A 22,442-nucleotide genomic window follows, 5' to 3' on the forward strand; every position below is an offset into this window, starting at 1 on the left:
GGGAGGTCCAGTGGGCCACGGCTGCCATGGGGCCCAAGTAAGGCTGAAGAGCCAAGTACTTCTCTTGCACCACTCCTGAAAGAGAAGGCACAGGGCAGAGTTCACGAGCTTCCCATTGCGGAGCCGGGCTTGATGGAAGACTGCAAACTCCAGGCCTTTCTTCCAGGCCTGCAAAGCCTGCAGACCCCACGCAGGTCACTACTGAAGCTGAGGGTCCCCAGTTCTCAAGAGGGAGGAATTGGGATCTACTTCTTAACTCCTTGAAGCACTGAGGTCATGGTGGGTGGGCTGGGGGAACCGCTGGGGAGATTCCTGCCCAGGGCTGCTAAGGCCTCCGGTGAGGGGAGAGGACGCCCAGGACTGAGCCTTCTCAGATGGATGGCAGGTATGGCGAAGCCCTCCCCAGTCCAGTCTCCTCTTCAGATGACTTCCTCGGGACTCATGCTGCAGGCTTTGGAGGTCGACATACCAGTCACATTACTCATTCTTGAAAATTCCCTCTGTACTATCTTAACTATGTCTTTTATTTTCTGTGTTTTGATATTTTTACATCTGGGGCCTTGCTGACCCTGGAGGGGCAGCCACTCAACAGGTTCAGCAATTCCTAGGGACAGTAAACAATCTACTGCCTGCTAGAGCATGCTTTTCGAATGCAAACAAGCAACATCCACAGCCCACACCCCAACCACCTCCTTTCACACTGTGGGTAACTGTCCACCTTCCCTAACCACACTAGGGCTAGGTACCAGACAACTCCAACAGTGCCTCTGTCCTGCCCCAGAGCCCACTAAAATGATCCAAAGTGCCAATCCTAAACCTGCTCCCTTAGCCTTGCTAATTACTTCCTGTGGAAACCACAATAAAGGCTCTTGCCCCACTTTCCCTTTCTCTTTCTGCTTTTGAAACTACCCTGAGATTTCCCTGTGGTGCTCCCCACCCCCTACCACCGTGGCATGGCCTCCTTCTCTTGGGATCTCCTGGTCTGTTGGCCTTGCCATACCTGAATGATAATAAAACCTAAATTTAAAAAAATGTACCTAATTTGTTTTGGAGTTTTATCCTCTCTGAGTGTGAACTCACCATTCCCATTCCTACCCCTCACCCTCCGCCCTTCCACTTAGGCCCTGGAGTTAGATAGACAGAGGTGGTCTGTGAGCTACTGGGGACACTTGACCTCAGTCTGGAAGTAGAGTGGGGGCATAGACACTTTTACCCACGGATCAAGCTCTACACCTGGGATACGGAGGCGTGTACTCTCCTAGCCCAAAGAGCTGTGACCACAGTGGGCACTGACGCTGTGATACAGGTGTCCTCACCTGTCCATCTCTGGAATGATGGAATGTCTAGCCTGGGAGCATCTCATGTAGTCTAGTTATGAATAGGCCAGACATTTGTTATCTAGCTTGGCCCTACCACCAGCCACCTTCATGACTGGGGGGCAAGACATACTCCTTTCTGGCCTTAGTTTCCTCAGCTGTACAATGAGGAGGTTGGAACAGATGATCCCTGAGATCTTTCCAGATCTAGCCTTCTAGCATCCTGTCATTTTGTGTAATTCTGTTTCCTAAGGAAGCCTCAAGCATGCTGGGAATGTGTCAGGGATAAGAGGGTATATATAAAACAATCCTCCCCATCTCCATCTCAGCCTAGACAATCCTCCGAAGGTCGAAGCAATAATAATAGCAATTTATATGAAAAATAATGGTCATAATTTATAATGCCAGCATCTCCTGGATTATAATTAGGAATACAATAATGTTTCAGAAAACATTGGCTAAGAAGAGTGCCATGGAGCCAGTAGAACAACCTAAAAAAATTATAACATATCAGACATTCTGCTCTTATGATAGAAAACTTCTTTAAAATCACAAAAATCCATAGTGGGAAAAAAAAGAATTACATGGATCTGCACAGAGAAGTAAAGTAAAATGTTCAGCCTGATCATGTAAGCAACCTGGGTGGGACTATTTGCACACAGTGAATTTCTTCAACATCTCACACTGCTTCTTATCGGACCTCAAAGTGAACATGACATAGAACAGGAACCCTTTAGTGCTGTATTTTAAACTCCGAAGGCACTGTATTTATATACTTATTATATCACCTTCTGACATGAAATGATTATACTGTAATTATAAAATTTATTGTCAGGTATGGTGTTTGAAGCCATGATTCCAGGCTCAGTGTCTTGGGCCAACTTTCTTCTCCTGTTGTCAGATACTCCAGGGCCCAACACAGAGCTCAATGCAAAACACAGACACGCAGCTGTGTTTGCTGAGGGCTGGGCGGGCCTGTGGTTACTCACATTGACAGATTCTTTGCCATTAAACTTGACTCGGATCCTTGGCTCCTGAATGACATCCAGGTTGAAGCCTGTGATGGTCAGGGGTGTGTGGCCACTGGGAACAAGCAGAGGCTAAGTTAGGTAAAAACCCTCTCAAGCTGCCACGAGTCCAATCCCTGAGATCTCTCACAAGCCACATTTGGGCTGAAGGGATGACGCCACGGGGCACCGGATACATTCCTCCACCCTCCGCCTCACCTGGCAATGCTCCACTCAGGCTCGATGCGCTGCACCCGGGGGTCATCTATGTACTCGAACTGCAGGTTGTTATCCACACGGGCTCGGTCGACATTCACGGAAACAGGGACTGGGCCCAGTCCGTTGGACGATGGGGGGGAGACACACACGATCTCATTCATGGACCGCCTGACAGGGAGACAGCAGGAGGGTTGTGAAGGAAGGCGTGGGCAATAGGGGGTGCCCTCTGGCTTGAACAGGGGTTTTCCTCAGTCTGAGGGTATGACCAGGAAGTGTCTGTCCTCTGTCTGTTACACTGTGTACTATGGAACATATCCCTTTTCAGTGGATATTAGTGCCTCTTTTAACTTGAGACCCAACTCTGGATTCAGAGGGAGCAAATAGAGAATGTGGGGCAGAGGCAGGACTTCACGGGCTTTGGGGGGACTCCCGTTTTCTGGATTTTTCTAGAATATGACTTAGCTGGTGCTTAGAGCCTAGTCAGTCAGTTAATAAATATTCATTGAGCATCGATATGCAGAGAAGTGAACACACAGTCCTCACCCTCAGGGAGGTTATGGTCCAAGGAGGAGCTTAATAGGTAATACTGGGCCAACTGGGTTCTCATCCATAGATTCTCAGAATTCTCTCAGGGTTCTCTACAAGCCCATTGGATATATCTGACAAATGGTAGTTCATTTTTTTCAGGCTGAAGAGATGCCCTGAGCATGAGTCTGTGTGCCTGCTGAGAACTGAAGCCATGCAATGTCCACGTTTCTCGAGTAACCATAGTGGGGACCTAAGGAATGTGTGGTCCCAGGTGACTGGAGAGCTCCTGGGAGCCTCTCTCATCAGCAGTTCTCATGGCCCTTACTTCTAATTGCTTTTAGAAGTATCCACCCCATGACACATGAGATCTACATTACTTTAGTGGAATATATTTCTCACAGTGACCGGAATGGTATTTGGGTCCAGGACTTAGCACATGACTTGGAGGTGATGGGCAGGTAAATGGGTGAACATGCACAGGAATTGTGTGCACAGGCCACACAAGGACAGTCTCCTCGTGCTCCTTCAAGCCCATCTTACCCATAGAACTCGCAGGTCTGATTGCCCAGGTATACGGCCACACTGCTCCCAGACCCTAGGTAATGGCCCGTGATGGTCACCATGGTGCCTCCTGACTCTGGCCCTCGGATCGGGTTGAGTGACATCACAGAAGGGTTCTTTAGGAGGAAGCAGAGAAATGATCACAGCTCAGGATTTGCCCAAAGGGATGGACCCAGGCCAGACTTAAGGACAGAAGGAGGGACTGTGTCCGTGCTTGAAGTGAAGGCACTTTTCCAACCTATTCGAATCCCAAAGACTCTCTGTCTACTCTGGACCTGAGATCCTTTCTAAGAAGAAGCTCTGGGCATGTCCAGGGAAGACAGAAAGGTCACATTTTAGAATTAATTAACCCCCCAGGGAGTCTCAGGCTCATAACACTGATGGGAAGGCAGAAGTGACACTGACTAATCTATCAATTAGTTTACAAATTGAGAACAATTTGAAAATGCTTCTCTATCTAGAGCCTGTACTGATTTTTTTGGCACAAAATCGATAGGGCTAAATAAAGCATCCCTGCCTGGATCATGCCACCAAGAGGCTAAATTCCTCCATTAATGCTGTATGCACATGGCCTTCCCTAAGCATGCGAGGGGCATGGCAGGGTGCCTGGTGCACAGGGCTGTCAGTAAACGTAGGCATGGCTTCCCCAACCTGCACCGGGAGAATGCCCCATGGTTGGCGGGGACTTTCTAGAGAGCTCATTAAGTTGTAAAATTAAGCCCGAAGCCTAAAAGAAATGTCACTTAGCCTAAAATACATCAGGCAGCTGATCTAAGTCATAAAGGAACTGCTTTTGCCTGTTGGGCAGTGGAGTGGACTTGCAGGTTTATTTAACTGAGCAATTATACAGGCCTAAAGTAGTCTGCATTAGTCACTCCCTGGCGAAGGGCCCTGAAGCAAGTTCCTATATTGTCCTGGGCTTGTTTGCTCCTCTGTCAAGAGAGCAGGGTGGGCTAAATTATGTCGAAAGCTCCTCCTTGCTCTGACATTCTACAGTTCTCAGTCCATCTAGTGTTTCTGTGTTTGCTTCTCACACAAGACTGTCTGTCCACGGAGGAGATGGAGTAGGTTAGGTAAGCTGTGCTTCTCTCCAATCTGAGAGAGGAGAGCACAAGAAAAAGGTACAGAAGCTGGGATAAGGAGGCAGAGACTGGAAAACCTACCACAAGCCATAAAATGCTTCAGAGAATAGAATTTTGTGGTCTAATGATTTTTCAAAACTCTTAGCAAGGCTGGTTTGACCCCGCCCACTGGTGTTAACATTTTTTAATGAAGAACTCAATGTGGCAATGTAGGTAAGTGTCAGAAAACGAACTTGAAGGCCCCAGAAGCAAGTTACTGATTCAATAAGAATATTGCCCCAGCAGACTCCAGGGCCTCAGAAGCAAGTTATTGATTCAGTAGGAATATAGTGACAGCTTTAAAGAAAGTCTCTGTGATTCTACTACCTGTTGACTGAGTGTGAAGAGATGTTTCCAGGTGTGCATGTGTGCATATGTGTATAACCACACCGACACAGAACAACTCACTTGTTCACCCCACTCCTCTGATCCCGCTCACAGACACCACTTCACTGCAGGATTTCCAGCGACCCCTCTATATTCCTACTTGCAATAACCTTGGCAGAAAACATAGCTTGCTGATAAATAGAGACCTTTTTCATTAGGTCCCACAGGTGCTCTGTCCTCATTAGGCTGGAGTTAGACGAAGATATCACATTGGCTGTGACAAAGGACAGCCCCTGCCCACCCTGGGAAGTGCTTTCTAAGGTCTGATTTCTAAGAAAGGCCTGACTTTGCCTTATTTAGAACTCTGACCTGTGGCTCTGTTGGACTCCAAAGTCTCCATAGCATTTTTAGTCACACACCTATCCCACCTGAAAAAACAGGCTTGCAAAGTGAGGCTGGATGTTCCCTTTTCTGGTCTCCCGGAGGTGCCTGGCTTGGGAGGGGGTGAGTGAGATCTTCCTGGGAGAAATCTGGAAGGAGTCTGCCCTTGCTGGGAGCTGCAGCCCTGCACTAGACCCAATACTCACCACAAAGGTATATTGTTGATGGGACTTGGTCATGAACTCTGGTTTACACTCGCCAATGCATAGGCTCACGGGTCCAGAGGTGTTTCCCATGAGGGTGTGGCCCATCTCACAGACGATCCTGAGGAGACAGCAAACCTTCCTGTGAGAGACTTGGCAAGAGCTGGCATCCCTGCCCCCACCTGCTCACCCACCACAGTGAATGACTCATCATAGTCTGCCAATAGTGCTGGAACAAGACAGCTTGCTCACCCATTTAGCTGTGTGACCTTGGGTAAAGTGCTTTCCCTCTCTGGACTTCAGTCTCTCAGCAGTACAGTGAAAAGTTGGATGAGATCATCTCTAAAGCCTTGTGCGCCTCCAAAATACTATGCTGCCTAATTATCTGAAAAGCCCGTAGTACTACTGTCCAGTGCAGTGGTTAGCACTGAGTGGCTATCCAGTATTTGTGGAATAAACCTCATGCCCAACAGAGAGATGCAGGGGCAGTCATTTAATGTTCTTTCCTATGTGATAAGCCAACAATGCAATTCTCCCTAAAAGAGGGAGTGAGGGCCTACTTGCCAAATTGATTCAATTGGGGTTTGTTTCCTGCAGTGAGTTTTAAAGAGAGAGTAGATAACCGGGTGAGATAGTGAGAGCCCCAACCTGGAGCACAATGGAGCAGTGGAGTCCTGCGTCCGGAGGTGAAGGGCTGGGAGGTGGATGACTTCATTAGGACAGCAGTGGACACTAGACTCCCACTTAATCAAGGGTTGGGCACACAAGCTGGCGGGTGAGGCAGTGAACCAGCCCTGGGGTTGGAAGGCATGTCTCATATTAACAGGAGAGCTGGAGGGAAGGGGGGGGCAGCGTTCTCTCTCATAAAGTGCAGATCAATACCCCCAGTGGTGACTTCCCTGGTGACTGAGATAAGTTACGACAAGCACATCTGGAGACTGGCTGCCTTGACCATAGCTGCCTTCTAGGAAGCGTGGGCAGCTGAAGGATATGGGAGGGATTGAAGGTTGTCGGGGGTACCTCCTGCCTGGACTTATAAGGCATGGGGTGGGTGTGAACAGGCCCCGTGAGGCTCAGCAAAAAGGAACCCGGGGCAGAGGGAAGGATTTTCCCTTCCTGACACCATGTAAAGAGTTCAGAGCAGCCTGGCGCCCCTGGTAGGTTTGCTTAGTGGGGAGTCAACAAAACAGACGCCCTGTACACTAATCCCCGGCATTATCCTGGCATTGTGGGGGAGATCCATGTTTAACTGAGCAATGCTTATCTCAACAACTTCTCTAGGAAGGAAGGTAACTAAACAGAGATTTCATTTCGATGTAATAAAACTTGCATTAAAGAAATATACCGCATGCTCGCACACACAGCATGCTCTGATCTCCATCTCCTTCATAACAGTTAATCCCAAATAAGCACTTTCACTTCTGGTGAATATTTACTTAACATGCAATAACTGTCTTATTATGTTTAGCGTATTAGACTGAACAAGAAAGTACTGAATGCACAAGGAAGGATACACTCCCGTCCCTTTCTCTGTGAATGAATAAATTAATTATGAACCCAGAGTAAAGATGATAGTGATGATCAATTAGTATTTTACACATAACTGTCTCCTTAAACTTCATTAGGGGAGCATTTGAGACGCCTAATTTAAGGTACTGTGTGTGGTTATCTCCATGCTGCTACCTGCTTGGAGTTACAACTCTGTTATCCTGTCTCCTGAGTCCTAGCGCCTGACGCTGTTTGGGGTCCCTACCATCCTGTAAAGCATGCCCTGTGCTCTCAAGGACATCCAGAGGAGAATCAGCTGTCTATTGTGGGCAGTGGGGGAAGATGGGGTACAGAAAAGGTGCAGATAAGTCTCTTTCCCTCTCTTCATTCAGGGCTTTCTTGTCCCTCACCCACCCTGTCTGTCCCTCAATCTGTGCTGGAGTGATTCTAGAAAAGAAAAGAAGAAATCATGGCAGGCTTGAAGTCATGGAAAGAGGAAATATGAGAACATGTGAAGGTCATGGGCATATGTGTTCCTCTTTGGGCCACCCTGGGGCCCAAGAGAAGAGGCCTACAATGGCCTGTTTACTGTCCCTGTGAGGAGTTAACAACAGACTGGGGTCTCTTGGCGCACTGTCTTTTCTAGAACATTTTTTTTTTTTGCTCAGAGTTCATATCCCAAGAGATAAGCCTTTCATGTCAATCATCTGGGAAAAGGGGGCTGGATAGTAGATGGGCACTGCCCAGTGTCCAGGGCTAAGTGGTTGCCCAATGCCCTGCCTGGAAGGGTGTGATGCAGTGGGGGGCCCAGAGCTGGACCATGGCTTCCCTTTGTCAGCATTGCAGCTGACCTCTATCCCCACCCATGGCGTGAGGTTCAACTCCATCAAGTGAGTGGGAACTGGGGCAATGGGCTGTAGAAAAGGTTGTGGGTTGATAGGTCTAAGAACTGGGTGAGAGTCCAAAGGAAGCAGGTGGTACTCCGGCAGAACTTGAATGCCCTCTAACTCTTCTTCCTTTTTACTCCTGGGACCCAGCGCTTGCAGTGAAGGTGCAAAGGCATCCACGAGTGTATTTGTTATAGGCATTTGTTTTCTGAGCTCAGGGACATTAGAGAGTTAAAGGAAGAAGCAAGGGCAGCTACAGGGAGTGGAAAGAGTTATACTGAGGAATGAGGGTCAAGCGAAAGCAGATTCTGTATCTTAATAAAAATAAGAGTCACAGTTTACTGAGCTGTGATCTTGGCAGGTGCTGCATAAGAGGATCTCATGTCATCCTCAGGCTCTCCTAGAGGGTGGGTCTTATGCTCTCCATTCTAGAGACAATGAAACTAAGGCTCAGAGATGCTCAGGGACTCGTTACAGCCACAGTTCTGGTAAGCGGCAGAGCCATGATTCAAATCCTCATCAGCCTGACTCCACAGTTCATGCCTTTGACCATTCCACGCTATGGCCTCTAGAATTAACGGAATGATTGGTATGTCTTGTGGGGAGGGGGCAGGGTGGACATGGCAGCAATGCTGGGGTGGAGCTGAGGTTGTTGGCAGGAGGTGGGGGGTGGTAGTGGTGGAGGGGGGAGACCTGCTGGTTCCTGCGGCCCTGACAGCTAACCACCTGTGCCCTCTACCTTCCTGGTTGTAGATGACCACAGGCAGTGGTGTGCGCACCACTTCCTCCTTCAGGCCTTACAAGTTGGTAAAGTTCCTGTGGCTTGATTTTTGGGGCCTCCTGCCTTCCCTGCCTCTTCCTGGCATCCCTAGTGGCTGTAGGCTTATTATTAGGAGACAAGTGTTGGGGATGTTTTCTTCTTATAAATTGAGCAGTTGGACTAAATAGCTGTCCAACAGTTATTTACCTTCAACATTTGAAGGCTTGACTTTTCCTGGTTGACAGGGGGCTTCTGGAGACACATTAGTGCCACCAATAAACTTTCTAATGGTGGGAGGTGCAGATCCCATGGGGCATATTGTTTACTGCTTCTGATATCCTAAGGACTATGGAAGAGATTGTAGAGATCATCTATTTCTTTCTCTTTCTATAATTTTTTTTTTTAATTCAGAAGAATTTTTTTTTTTTTTAAGGAGGGCACAGCTCACAGTGGCCCATGCGAGGCTCGAACTGGCAACCGTGGCATTATCAGCACCACGCTCCAACCAACTGAGCTAACTGGCCACCCCGAGTTCATCAATTTCTACATACCCATTTTCCAGATGAGACCTTTGAGGATCAGAGAGCAAAGTCACTTGCCCGAAGTCACCTAACCATCAATAGCTGAGCTCTTGGCACCCAGCCAGTGCTCTCACCCCCTACACCACACCACCTCCCATGGACTGGCATACATGGTGTCTTTCTCCTCACAAGTGGGCACATCCTGGGGTGGGGAGCACACACATCTAACCTCCATCCAGTCATGGCTGAGTTCACAGGTGCAACAGATGATGGGAGGGGGGCTGAGGCCTGGAACGGAGTCCATATCACACACAGCCCCTGTCCCAGGAGGGGCTATGTGGCAGCCTCAACTTGCGTTCCATTGCCCGGAAAACATCCTGTGATGGAATCATGTGGCCTTCCATCGTCCTGGAGGTGCTGCTTGCAGGACTAAGCAGGGCCCTTTAACCAACATTAACCTAATTGCTGAGTGATAGATGGCAAGCACAAGCATATGGTGAGTCATTACCATGCCCGCTAATCCTGTCTGTGCCCGGGACTCGGCACCGTGCCCACTTAGCCAAATTCATCTCTCCCAGACATTTGTAACGATCATGCCTGCTGCTCCTTGCCCAGGATGGTGGCTTTAATGATGTTAACAAACTCTGAAACCTCGAGAGCAGTAATGAGCCTGGCACAGCTGGATATCAGTGCTGCATCCAGCCAAGGGACCTAGTGTGTTTGCCACCTCTGCCCTTCCCTTGCCCTAGCAACAGTGGCAGAGTTCTAGGGTGACCACCAGCCTTGTCAGGGGTCCCTGGTGACCATTTATCTTTCTAGGCTCCTTTCATATCCTCTCTTCCAGTTTCTTTTGGCATTTTTTCCCCGTGGCCTCAGGTGAGTGCAGAACACTGGATTTCATAGATAAAACTCTATTTCCTTACATTTGTATGGCATGTTACAGTCTCTATTTTCTCATCTTATTGAATTTTCCTCAAAACCTGTGCTGCAGGAATCATGCTTTCCATTAGGCCGATGGAGGTCAGAGAGATTGAACAGTTTGCTAAGGCTTCAGGGCTGGCCAGTGGAGGAGTTAGGATTTAGAATATATTTGAATTCCAAATCTCATGACATGTCCATGTCCAGCTGCCCAAGAGTTTACTCAAATCCTTACCAATGCTCCCCCCAAACCATTTCATTTGGAGTCCTGTTTCATCTTATCAAGTTGGAGACTTAGCCTGTGTCTGGGGGCCCAAGGAAGGTCCTGGAGGCCACAGTGGACTTGGGTCAGTAAAGCCCAGTGTCTAGCCCAGTCTGACAAGGTGCTGGGCTCTGTGAAGACCTTTGGCGGTGAGGACCTCTGCAGGATGTCCTGGTCCCTGTACCAACAGCTTTCATCTCCTCTTCTGGCTCAGAAGCGCTACTTATGTCATGTCCTCTCCCACTTCCTCATCTCTTTCTTGTAGACCCTGCCAGCCTTTCCTTTGAGAAGCATTCCTTGCAGAGATAAGGTTGTCAGTGAAGGATCATTTCTGAAGAATCTGAAGGTCTGGAGCATCAGATCAGCTCCTTTTCCTCCCCTGCTGGGGCTGGCAGCGGTCACACCTGGCCTCACAGTCTGGGAATTCACCCCTCTGACTCTGGCCCTGCACTGGGCCACACTGGAATCATGGCCCCTCACGCAGAAGCCACATGCTAATGAACCATGGAATTTCTAGGCCACTCTGACCCAGGAGTCTTGCCCCATCACTGTTAAGGAAGGGAAAGAGGCCTGGAGTATGAGTCAGGAGCCTCGAGTTCCAACTGTGCCTTGGCCACTTATGCTTTGAATGAACTGGGAAAGTCATTCCACTTCTCTCTCTTGCTTTGTAAAATGACGATAACAATATGTAGCTCTCAGAGTCCTTACCAATTAAAAATGAGATAATGGATGAGAAAGGGCAAGTGTTATGAAAGGACAAAGTGATGTCATTTTTATGGTTGATACTAAAGACTGCCTCTGGAGAGGTTAGAAGGAGCTCTCTCTAAGCTCCACCCCCTGAGGCTGCAGGGGGTGGAGCTTAGGGAGAGAAGCCCCTCCCCCAAGCCATGCTCTTGGCCAAGCTCCTAGAACTCCTTGCAGAGCTGTGTTCTCAGTGGAATCAGGGTGACTTGACCTGACTTTACAGGACAAATCATGCAGAGTGATCTGGCTGCTCCCCTCCCTTTCTCCTTTGGAAGGGAAGCACTCCTCCTTCTACCCTCCCACCCCAGCTTCGTGCCCACCTCCTGCCCACTAACTCCACAGAGGCCGCCACTGCTAAATGAACACCCCAAATTGGAACATATGTCACTTCTGGAGCCCCTTTTCGCCTGTCCGCCACTACATGCCTATTTTCTAATTTCCAGCTGACATTTCCCTTAGTGAAATAAATGAATTTGCTCCGGCGGAGGCCCTGCTCGGATTAAGCTGCTGTCAGAGCCCCATGAGCCAAACAAATTGTTGCCCACAGCCCACCATGCAGGGTGCATTCCAATGGGGTCTGGCAGGGGAGGACCAGGGAAGAAGAGGAGGAGCCTGGACTGGTTAGGAAACTGATTCAGTCATGCCAGTGGGCAGGTGAGGACTGAATGAGGGGCAGCATTGCATTGGGAGCGCTGATGCCAGAGGAAGCAGGGGACAGAGAATGGAACAGAATACAGCCTTCTGAGAGTGGAGGTGGGAACAGACAGGACCCTGGGCCAGCTTCTAGGGGCAGGGTCCATGGGAAATGGGAGATGGGAGGTGAATCCTGGAGAAGTCCCAGAGAAGGGAGGGGAGAGGCTGCCTGCCCAGAAGCTTCCATGGGAAAAGGGCAGGCCGGAGGTGACTTGACTCACTGCTCAGCGATGATGTAATCCCCTGGCAGGGGTGTGCAGGGCACCCCAGCTACCCGCACGTGGTGTGCGATCTCAGAGAAGTCCAGACCCAGGTTCACGCCGTGGATGGTCACTCGAGTCCCTCCTTCAGGTGGTCCAGATACTGTCAAAATCTGTTGAAGGGAAATGGGATCAGCGAACCTGTCTGGGCACAGGAGTAGAGATTACAGCATCTTAACCCTCTCCCAAGGAAAGCTTAGGGACTTGGATGGATACCTGGAACCTGGGTGAATGGGGAGTGTTTTCTCCACTTTTGAACTTCTCTAGGATCCCCGAACCATCTTGTTTTACACTACTTCCTTGGTTCTTTAGGTAATTAACTTATTCATTCATCCATTTATTAAAAAGAAATGAGGAAGTACTGGACTCAAGGCAGAAAATCATTGTTTGAGACGTGTCTCTAATTCACTAGTTGCCTGATTGTGATCGAAGCACATAATCTTCCTGAACCTCAGTCCTTAGTTGTGAAAGGGAGATAGTCATCTCTACCAGCCTCGCCCCCTGGAGCTCCATTGTACCAAACAGAGGGTGTTCGGGAGAATTCTATAAACCAGAGAGGGATTCGCAATTCTGAGGTGCTATTATTGCCACTCCTGTGCGCTTGCTAGACTCTGTAGAGGATACAGTGATGAATACACAGAAATTTGTCCTCAAAGAACTTATGGTCAAGAGGAGGAGATAAAGGAGGCTGTAAATAATGCTGATGCCGGGTACACAATAATACGGTGGATTCAGTGGGAAACCTGTGGTAGCCTGGAGGAGCCTGAGATTAGGTAGTGAGCAGAATGATGATCAAAAATGGAAAGTGTGTTTGACATTGTTCTGGAAAAAATTCCCACAAGGCATGCTAGGATCAAGAAGAAATGAATTTAGGATTTTCCAAATTTTTCTGGCTCCCTGTTAGCAAAGATCATTTATTACTTCGTTTCTTAATTCTGTCACCAAATGATGATTGTCTCATTTTGCTCTGACCCAACAGGAAAATGAACCACAGAATCAGGCTCTACCAAGGTGTGAACTGTCTGGGAATAGGTTGGGCTCTAGGAAAAATGCAGCTCTTTGAGATCTAACAGATCCCAGTGGGTAAGTTCACACTTTGTGGTCCATAGTTATCCAAAGTAGAAGGAAATCAGATGGGAACTCAATCCTAAGCAGGAACACAGAATTTTAGAACTAGGAGGGATTCAGGGTGTCTTATTTTACGATACTCCTACAATCTATAAACACAATTGTAAGAAAATCCAGGGCTCTTTTCACTGCACCATAAGAAAGACAAGACAAGGAGGCAAGGAGGGAGGGATGGAAGGGGGGCTGGGCTGGTCAAGGCCAAGTGTCTGCCAGTTTCTCCCAGATGGAGCCTCTGCACAGAGAGATGCAGCCTTGGGCCCTTCTGTCCTTGGGCTCCTCTCGGGAGTCTCCCCGTATCCCTGTATGTGCTGGTGGAATGTCCAGTGAGCAGAGGAGTCAGTGTACCGCAGGGCACAGATGATAGGTGAGTCCAGGTGAAAACGCTGTCGAAGGCACTGGAAACTCTTTCTACTTCCTTCCTCCTACAAAGGGACCCTGTTCTCTTCCTGTGATGTGGACACCATGAGTTCTGCCACCAACTTGCCCAAGGATCTCCAGGTGATAGTGGACAGAAAAGAGATGATGGGAATGAGGACCAGGACGGGCCCCCTGCCACACTGCCGGCTCCCTCCTGGGCTCTCAGGAAGTTGGCTGCACAGCCAGAACTCAAACTCCTGACTGCCCATCCTCTTCTGCAGGCCTTATACAGTGGAGCCTCCTTCCTTTCCTGTCAGCCCAGGCCAGAATACTCTCATTGCAGGACTCACTTCCCCCAAGTCATCTTGTCTATGGCTCTGACTCCCTTTTCTGGGAATAAAATACCCCACCCTATGAATAAAAATCAACAAGATTCACGAAATAAACCGAGAAGGGGACAGTGGACAGGCTCAGCAGCATCTCTGTGTGAGCGTGGGGGAAAGGCAGGAGAATTTGGAGAGAAAGGAGCTGGCATGAGGAACCGGTAGCCCACAGCTTTTCTGTCCCTGGAGATTCTAAAAATAACCAATACTGGATCTTGGTTGTTCCACTTTCTCCTGGCACAGTTTCCTCAGGTACCTGGGCCTCCTGGGCTTTGCAAGATGGACACTTGTTAATGAGGAACAGGGAAGGGGCTGCTTCTGGGCACCTGTAGGTGATCATCCATAGGAAAGAATTTGCTTTGAGCAAACTTGAGCAAGCAGCGGCTTCTCCTTTGATCCACTTGGAATGAGCTCAGGAGGCCCCTCTCTCCCCTCCCCCAGCCACCTGGATGGCAGGAACCCACCTACCAAAGGGACTGACAAAACTGTGGTGATTGGTTTGCTCTCCTTCCCCCACTTTTATTTTTAAAGCTACATTCTTTTGTTCACTGCAGTTAATTACAACCTTTCAGAAAAACTGTGAAATGAGTTTTTTCTGGAAAGCCTAAAAATATTTCCATCTTGCAGGTAGCACGTGGGGATTGTATTGTGGATATACAGTGGCGTTGGCAGGTTCCATAGGGCAGCTTCCTCTCACTGATAAGTCACTGTAATGTCCCCTTTGCACATTCAGGGCTAGGAGTGAGAGACATGGTCATGGACACTGAGCTGCTGAGAAGCATAGGAGGACTTTAAAAAAAATTATTAGCAAGAGTTATAATCTTGGCATGAAAACACATGTCAAAGAGATAGGTGGTTTGGGGTGTAGAGACAAACGCCTAATCCCTTCTAACCCAGCAACCAGCTGATATCCAAACCTGGAGAATCAGAAAGCACCTGGGGAATGCTGGGTCCATGTGGGTCTTCTTTCCCACATGGCACACGCTACCTGCTATAATGCTGCTAGCACCTGGGTAGGTGGCAAAAGGAGTTTGGAGGTCAAGGCACTCAGCAGCCATCATGCCCTGGGGCTTAAAAGGGACATAGCTTTTATCTTCCTTGCTTAAAATGAAACTGATGTGTAAAAGTCTGGATTTCCCAAACACAGATGAGGTAGTGAGTATTTAACTTGCAAGAGAATTCCCAAGGCCTCCATTACTGATGACTTCCAAATCTATATTGTTGGCTCAGTCCTCTCTCTTGAGCTCCATATCCATATATCCAATTGCTACTGGATATCTCCATTTCCACAGGTATGTCCCTCAGGCACCTCAAATTTCACCACGTCTAAAAATGAACTCTTAATTTTTCTTCCTTCCATCTCTAACCTGATTATCCTCCCAGATTCTCTTTCAAGGTTAATGGAATCACTGTGCACCCAGCCAAGCAACATGCAAGCCATCTTCATCTGTTTCCTTTCCCTCGCCTACCTTGTATAGTAAATCTGGCCAGTAGGCACTATCATTCTTATTCCCAGGTGTCTTTTGAATCAGTGTCCTGCTCTGTGTTCCAGAGCAGGTGATAAGCAGGGCTCCATCACCTCTCACCCACACTAATGATAAGGACCCCATTTTCCTCCATGGTCTAATGATCTAACTTCCTCATACCACCAGGGTGACCTTCACGAACACATACTTGATTAGGTTACTACCGTGTTTCCCCAAAAATAAGACCTAACAGGAGAATAAGCCCTAGCGTGATTTTTTCAGGAGGATATCCCCTGAACATAAGCCCTAATGTGTCTTTTGGAGCAAGAATTAATATAAGACCCGGTCTTATTTTTGGGGAAACACGGTAGTTGCCTGCTCTAAAAACCTTCAGTGGCTCTAACCATTGTCAAGGCAAAGTCCCTAATTTCTGGCCAGGCACTTGTCCTCCTACTTCTGACCTTTGTTACTTCTCAGCCACATCTGCCATCCTGTACCATGTCCTCCATGTTCTTCCCAGATACCAGCAGTTCTTATACACATAATGCACTTTAAATGTGACTTTGCACATGCCATTTGCTCTCCCCAAGCTTGCAAATCAGAGAGAATCAAGGTGGAGATCTGGGCTCAAAGTGCAAGGGAACCAGGGAAAGAGTAGTGTAGGACATATCCTGTGCCACCTGAGGGCTTTCAGATGGGGATGAGTCCAAAGGCATTGATGCCTGCATGGTGGCCTGGGTGCTAAGAACCCAGGCCTCCTGCTTTTCTCATTTTCTCCTGGGACCGAGGGTTGGGGAGAGGCTACAGAAGGGAGGCTTGATGAAAAAGGATCCATTCTCCAGAGAGGAAGTTTACAGGATCCCTTCGGGACCACCTTGGAACAGGCAGCTGCAGAGTCCCCCGACCCCACTGAAGACTCTTCTTAGCGGCAGCATTAGATTCAGGGCACCCAGTGTAGCACCCACAAAGCTCGGTTCTCTCAGGAACCAAGTCTGGCCACTCCACATGGGTCTACAAAGAGGCAAGTTGGCGTCGCACTACTGCTTGCAGAACTCCAAGGAAGGCTTTCCAGATCTGGAAGGAGTTGTGGGGCTACAGAGACAGGGAGAGCTAACTGCTCACAAAGGTGAGGGTGAGAGGGCAGGGTGGAGTTATATAGATTCTCTCATTGACAGAGGGAAGGAGGTGTGGCCGGGATGGTAGCCAGATCCATGTGTCTTAGCTTCCAGTTTCAGCTGGCCTTCGGGCTGTTGGCTACTCTGGGGTAGGGTGGAGATCACCTGACTCTCAGGCAGTGTCTGCAACAGGAAGAGAGCAGCCTCTGGAGTGAGATAGATTTGAATTTGAATTCCAGCTCTGACACCTATGGGCTATGTGAACTTCAATCTCAGTGTCCTTATCAGAAAACAGATAATGATGCTTGCCTCATGGGGATGTTGTGAAGGTTAAGTGAGACAACATTTGGAAAGTCCCTAATGTGATGGTGGTTTAGAGAACAGGTCTTGATAATTGGCAATTTCCTTCCTTGTGTTCTCCCACACCTGTGTCTTCCTAGACTACAAAAACATGGGATGATGGTGTTGGCTGAGAGCTTAGAGATGATGGGGATCTTCCTATTGATCTGGAAGGAGGACATGTGGACCAGGGAACTTATAACTTAGCTGCTGGGGTGACCCGGGGAGAGAGCTGTTCATGAGCTAACTGGAGAAAGCCTGGGAGGTGTCCTGTAGCCTGAGCTTGGGCAGGGAGTGGCTGTGCTGCCGAGGGCGGGGACTGGGTTTTGGTGGATTCTGGGCCCTTCACAGAAGCATATTCTGAGCCAGATTTCAACCTTTTTCCCAGAATAAGTTTGGGAGGACACTTGTCCTTTCTAAAATGGTCTTTATCCTTTCCTCCCTCCCTTCTCGCCACGTCTTTTTCCCTTGGCTATTAGCCATTCTGGGGTAGGCACAGCACGTCACAATGAAGTCAATGAATTCTTTCAAGAAATTATTTCTGAATGGGACACGCACACAAACAAGTGATTTGACAGTTTGGGGTGTGTGTGGGTGTGGGTGTGGAGAGAGAGGGAGAAAGAAGCTGAAAACCTGTAAAGTCAGCTGGGAAGATCCTTAGATATTGACTAATTTCAGCCCCATGCTTTGCAACACATTATACTGTGGACCAAAAATCTATCCAAATTCTCCTCGGCAGAAGCCAGCAGTAGGGGATGGGGGAGCGAAGATCCCAGATGCAGCTGCGATTGCTGAGTTGGAATGAATGGGACAGCGAGGGTCTCCCCTGGGTTCTGTGTGGTCTCCTGCTGGGCACCCCCCCCCATGCTTCCATTTAGCTATCTTGTGTATCACAGGGACAGCTAAGTGTTCCCAAGGCTAGAGGACCTAAAGCCCATGTGCATTTGACATGCTTGTCAAACATGTCAACTGACAAAAGCCTACCCCTCTTGCAAGGCTCTGCTACATGATGCCTCCTTAGTGAGGCTTTCTAGAACAAATGGTGTTCTTTCATGATGGCTGGAAGCATGGAGGCGCCCATGTGTTGCTTGGGAGTGACGCAGTCTTTTAACATTGGAATCATAAAGAAGCTCTTGCTACAATCCCCCTTATTTTCATTTAAGCCAATTTCTGGAATGATTTATCATCGAATGGAGGACTGAATAGCTGCCTCCCCATCAAACATCTTTCAGATACTGAAGATGGCAATTAAATCACTCCTGCCCTGCGCTTCTGCAATTCTGTCAGCCTTCTGTTGGAAGACACTATTTTCTAAACTCTTTGATCATTTCAGATGCATTTGTTTGGACCCCAGATTTCCATGCATCCTCTGAGAGCATAGTGACCCCAGGTAGGTCACTATGCTCAAGCCACCAAAGGCCTGCCCGACGTGCAGTTAAGAAGGGCCTTGCAGATGATATCTTTTCCCTTCCCTTGTCACCTACGGTTACCAGGCTGGCCCTGGTCAAATCCGAGAGGGAGGGTAAACCCTTCATATCTTTCTCATATTCTTTTTTGATTGCCCGGGGTTCCTTCTCCCATTTTAGGCACCTCTCACCCTGCTAGTCTCTCCTCCATAAGGAAACCTTTACTTGCATCTTGATGGGACATTAAGTTGTGTTATTATCTTGCCATAGGAGTATTGGCTTTTTAACTGGTTGTAAAATAAAATATGTGTATATTTTCAGGATTCAGAAGGAAACTGTGGGAAAAACATGTTAGGGCAGAGGGCTCAGTCCAGCAACCCTAAACTCTGTCCTATATGCAGTCACTGACCATGCCCGGGTATACAGGGGGCTAGTCCAAGTCTTGACCAAGGATTTCCTTATCTGCGCATCTTAGGTCAAGATGAATAGGCCAGAAGGATATGAGGTGAGGCTGGCATGTGCTAATGGTAGGAGACTACCTAGGAGTCTCCTGATCGGTCCTCTCAAAGTCTCCCGGAGCCTCTGGCTTGGAGGGTCACTTCCCCATCTGCCAGCAGCATAGCCCAACCAAGCTCTGACCAGCACCCGAGCACCCCAGCCAACTCTGTATTCCTGTCAACTGTGTCATGTTTGTTTTCCACCATGGGTGTCGTGACCTGGAAAACCGCTGCCATGATGATGCACTCGCCCTGATTCTTAGAGCCACTAATTGAACAGTTCGGAGGGAACTGTGCCACAAAGCCGCCCAAGGGGGAGAGCAGATGCAGTCGATTAATTACAGCTGGGGAGCTCCAAAGGGCTGCACCAGGGAACAGAGTGGGAGGTGAAGAAGGCCCAGGGGCTCTGCAGACTGAGGAGTGCGGGTGTGCCACTCCTGGGACTAAGGGAGCCTTGGAGGGGCCGAGTGGGGGCCTCCTACAGGGTAGGGGTTTAAGGGGTCAAAGGAGGACGCCTTCTTGGTGGTAGCCTCACAAAGCCCAGCTCCCATCCTAGAGCCCCTGTCTTCCTCTTTTACATCACCTGCCTGACAAACACAATGGGAGAGAAGACAGAAAAAGGACATTGGTTCCAGAATTGAAGATTCTGATAATGATAGCTAAACACGTTTTTCACTTATTAAGTACTTATCATGAGCCAGGAATTATGCGAAGGGCTTTATATATTTTATCCCACTATGGGCTCAAAACAAGCTATGCGGGATGTACTATTATTATTCCCATTGCATAGATGGGGAATAGTGTCCCTGAGAAGTAACTCGCTTACTTAAGTTACACAGTGAGTGCCAGAGCCCAGCCAGCTCTACCTAACCTGTGCTTTCAGCCTCCACACAATACCGCCTGAGCTGCTCTTCTGCCCAGGAGAGACCCCCAGGTCATCAACCATGAGAACTCATGCCAGTCTGCTCATGGGTGCCCTCCGCTTAGGTACCCGTCCTTCTCCCTTGGCTAAGGCCATACTTGCTGCTTTCCAAGAAGCTCTGGAGGTGGCTTTGCTGTCACCACTGTGTCTCTAACCTTCTCAGCTTCCCTCCTCCTTCTTCTCTGCCCTGTCCCTGTGTGTCCACACTCCCCATTGGCCTTGCCCCTTTATCATCTTTCCCTGTGTATGTCCAATCTCCCCAAATGATGCTGGGTGTGTGGACCACTGGTTTTCTTCCCATCTCTGCAGCAGGCTTGATGTCAGCGTCTTTCCCTCCTCCAGCCCTGGGTGTTGAGAGTTCCATTTGTCTAAGTGAGCCCAGGGAAGATATTAAGGATGGTCAACTGCTAAAAGGTGGGGCTCTAGAGTCAATTAACTGAGGGTTAACTCTTAGTTCTAAAACTTACTAGCAGAGTGACTTCAAGGAAGTTATTACACCTCAGAGCCTTGCTTCCCTTATCTGTAAAATAGGACTGGTGATAATAATAGCTTCTACCTCATGCAACTTGCTGTAAGGTCTAAATGAGATAACATACCTAGGGTGCAAAGGGCAGTGCTAGGTGCCAGGTAAGCATTCTGTGACCGTTAGCTATTATTTTTCTCCTTACCATTTTATGAATTAAAAATCTGGACAGAAGCCAGGCTACCTGAGGCCCAGAGGACAAGCAGCTTCATTTTCCAAGCATCTTGTGCAGGGGGAGCCTCTAGCTATTGTTCTTGGTGGGGACTGAGGTGAGGGGCAGACAGCCGACTTGCGGAGGAAAAGTGGCTGGTGTGGAGACTGCCCAGCATGGTGTTAGCGGCCTCTGATGGGCCTGTGCAGCTCTTGCCATGTCCCCACCAGGCTGGCAGCTCCCTAGACTGGTTCTTAAGTGGAGATAGGAGAGACTGACATCATCGCCTCTCAGAGCAGCCAGGGGAGGGGCTCCCAAAGAAGCCACTCCAGGATGCAGCATCCCCAGCTGGTGGGCTTCATACGCAAGCCCCGGTGTCTGGGACTGGGATCAGGAGGGTTCTGCCCCAGGCCGTCCCCTAGTCATGACAAGCCAGTGAGGACAAGACTGGGATGTGTAGACAACTAATCTTCTCCTGACTAATCTATTTACTCCTTTCCTGTTGCTTGGCGTTTCCCTGACTCTAGAGAGCTATGATGCCAGCTTTGTGCCTGTAAATGCGATCCCGTTCTGATCTCAAAGACTCCTGCATGCTGATTTGAGATGGCAAATTGTCACATCCTTTTCCAGCTTGGGCTGTGTGTGTGTGTGTGAGAGCACGTGTGCACACATGGGTATGCACACCCTTCACGGTAGGCTAGAGCCCAGCTGACAGCTCTGTAGGAATCTATGGCATCAGCAGTGCCAGCTCTCCTACCCAACGTGAATCCTCGCTGGCTCTGTCTTAGCTGATAGTGCATTCAAAGCCTAATTGTTATCTCAGCAGAGTGACTCCATTATTCATCTTGACACCATCCCCCGTTAGCTGTTTGTTGCACCGATGTTATATTAATGAGGCCTGCAAATAAATGAAGGGAGAGCAGAGTGCAGACTTGTTTTTCAGGAAAGCTGGCTGACTTATTTACTTATTTGTAGGAAACTTTGTAGCCAGTCACTCGGGCCCTGGGCAGGTGGATTCCGCCTTTCTTGCAGAGATTTGGTGCAGCCTTACAGATACTTGTAAATGTCCAGCTCCCCAAACAGTTTCACAAATGCATTTGCATCTGACTGAATCTAGGGGGGAAAATCTACTTTTAAGTTATTTGGGCAAATGGAGAGTAGGAGAAAGCAAGAGCGATGAGTCATCTCAAATGACAATTGAATCAACAATTATTTAGGGTTGGTTTTGGAGGGCATGAGTTTTCTAGAATGGGTTTTCCTTACCCAATTACAACTAGTGAGGCATTGGGGTAGTTACTGAAGTTAAAAAATGTCTAAAGTAAAAACTACAAGGTGGTCAATGGAGAGACAACTGCAGAACCAGTACCCATGCAGCCGGGCATGAGTGTGCACTTCCTGACTGGGTAATGCGGCAGGTAGCTTCAGGAACCCACAGGAACATTCTATGGCACCCAAACGGTAGTAGGTTCCTGGTTACTTCCTGAGGACCCCAGCACTGGAGACTCCTCCTTTATAGTTAAGGCCTACTTTGCCATTACCTCACCCTGATCTCTGGTCTCACCTGCAGGTGTGGCCCCATCCTCCAGGCTCTCCCATCAGACTGAGATGCTTGAGAAGTCGGAGCTACCAACCAGCCTAGGGAATTTCCAACTTTCACCTTAACCAATGTCCCGTTGATAGACACAGCCAGAAACCAACCAAACTGAGTCTGGTAGTTTTAAGAAACAATGTAATTAAAGTTATACCTACCCTGAACTGGGAAGATATGATCGCCCTAAGCTTAAATGCACCCGAAAATGCTCTTCCTGTTTTCCTCTCCACTTATAGGACTATGCGTGGACCTAATTATGTTAGGAAGACAGGTGAAGGCTGTTTTAAGGCTCAATACAAAGGGCAGCCACTGTTTCCACGTTGTCTGGCATCTCCTGGGACCTTCCAAGGGGATTCTGATCCTGAGCG

General features: G+C 48.6%; 1 protein-coding gene across 3 annotated transcripts in view; it reads right to left on the reverse strand.

The window, feature by feature from the left end:
• PLXNA2 (plexin A2) overlaps positions 1 to 22,442 on the reverse strand; it is a 207,751-nt gene that overhangs the window by 25,847 nt on the left and 159,462 nt on the right. For all 3 annotated transcript variants that reach the window (XM_081025609.1, XM_081025608.1, XM_081025610.1), the window contains 5 exons: positions 12,158 to 12,309; positions 5,667 to 5,784; positions 3,611 to 3,747; positions 2,543 to 2,710; positions 2,306 to 2,399 (listed from right to left, as the gene is read on the reverse strand). In XM_081025609.1, the coding sequence (XP_080881735.1) occupies positions 2,306 to 2,399; positions 2,543 to 2,710; positions 3,611 to 3,747; positions 5,667 to 5,784; positions 12,158 to 12,309 (669 nt within the window). The remainder of the gene's footprint in view (positions 1 to 2,305; positions 2,400 to 2,542; positions 2,711 to 3,610; positions 3,748 to 5,666; positions 5,785 to 12,157; positions 12,310 to 22,442) is intronic.

Source organism: Rhinolophus hipposideros, assembly GCF_964194185.1.
Source record: "Rhinolophus hipposideros genome assembly, chromosome: 19".
NCBI lineage: Eukaryota > Metazoa > Chordata > Mammalia > Chiroptera > Rhinolophidae > Rhinolophus > Rhinolophus hipposideros.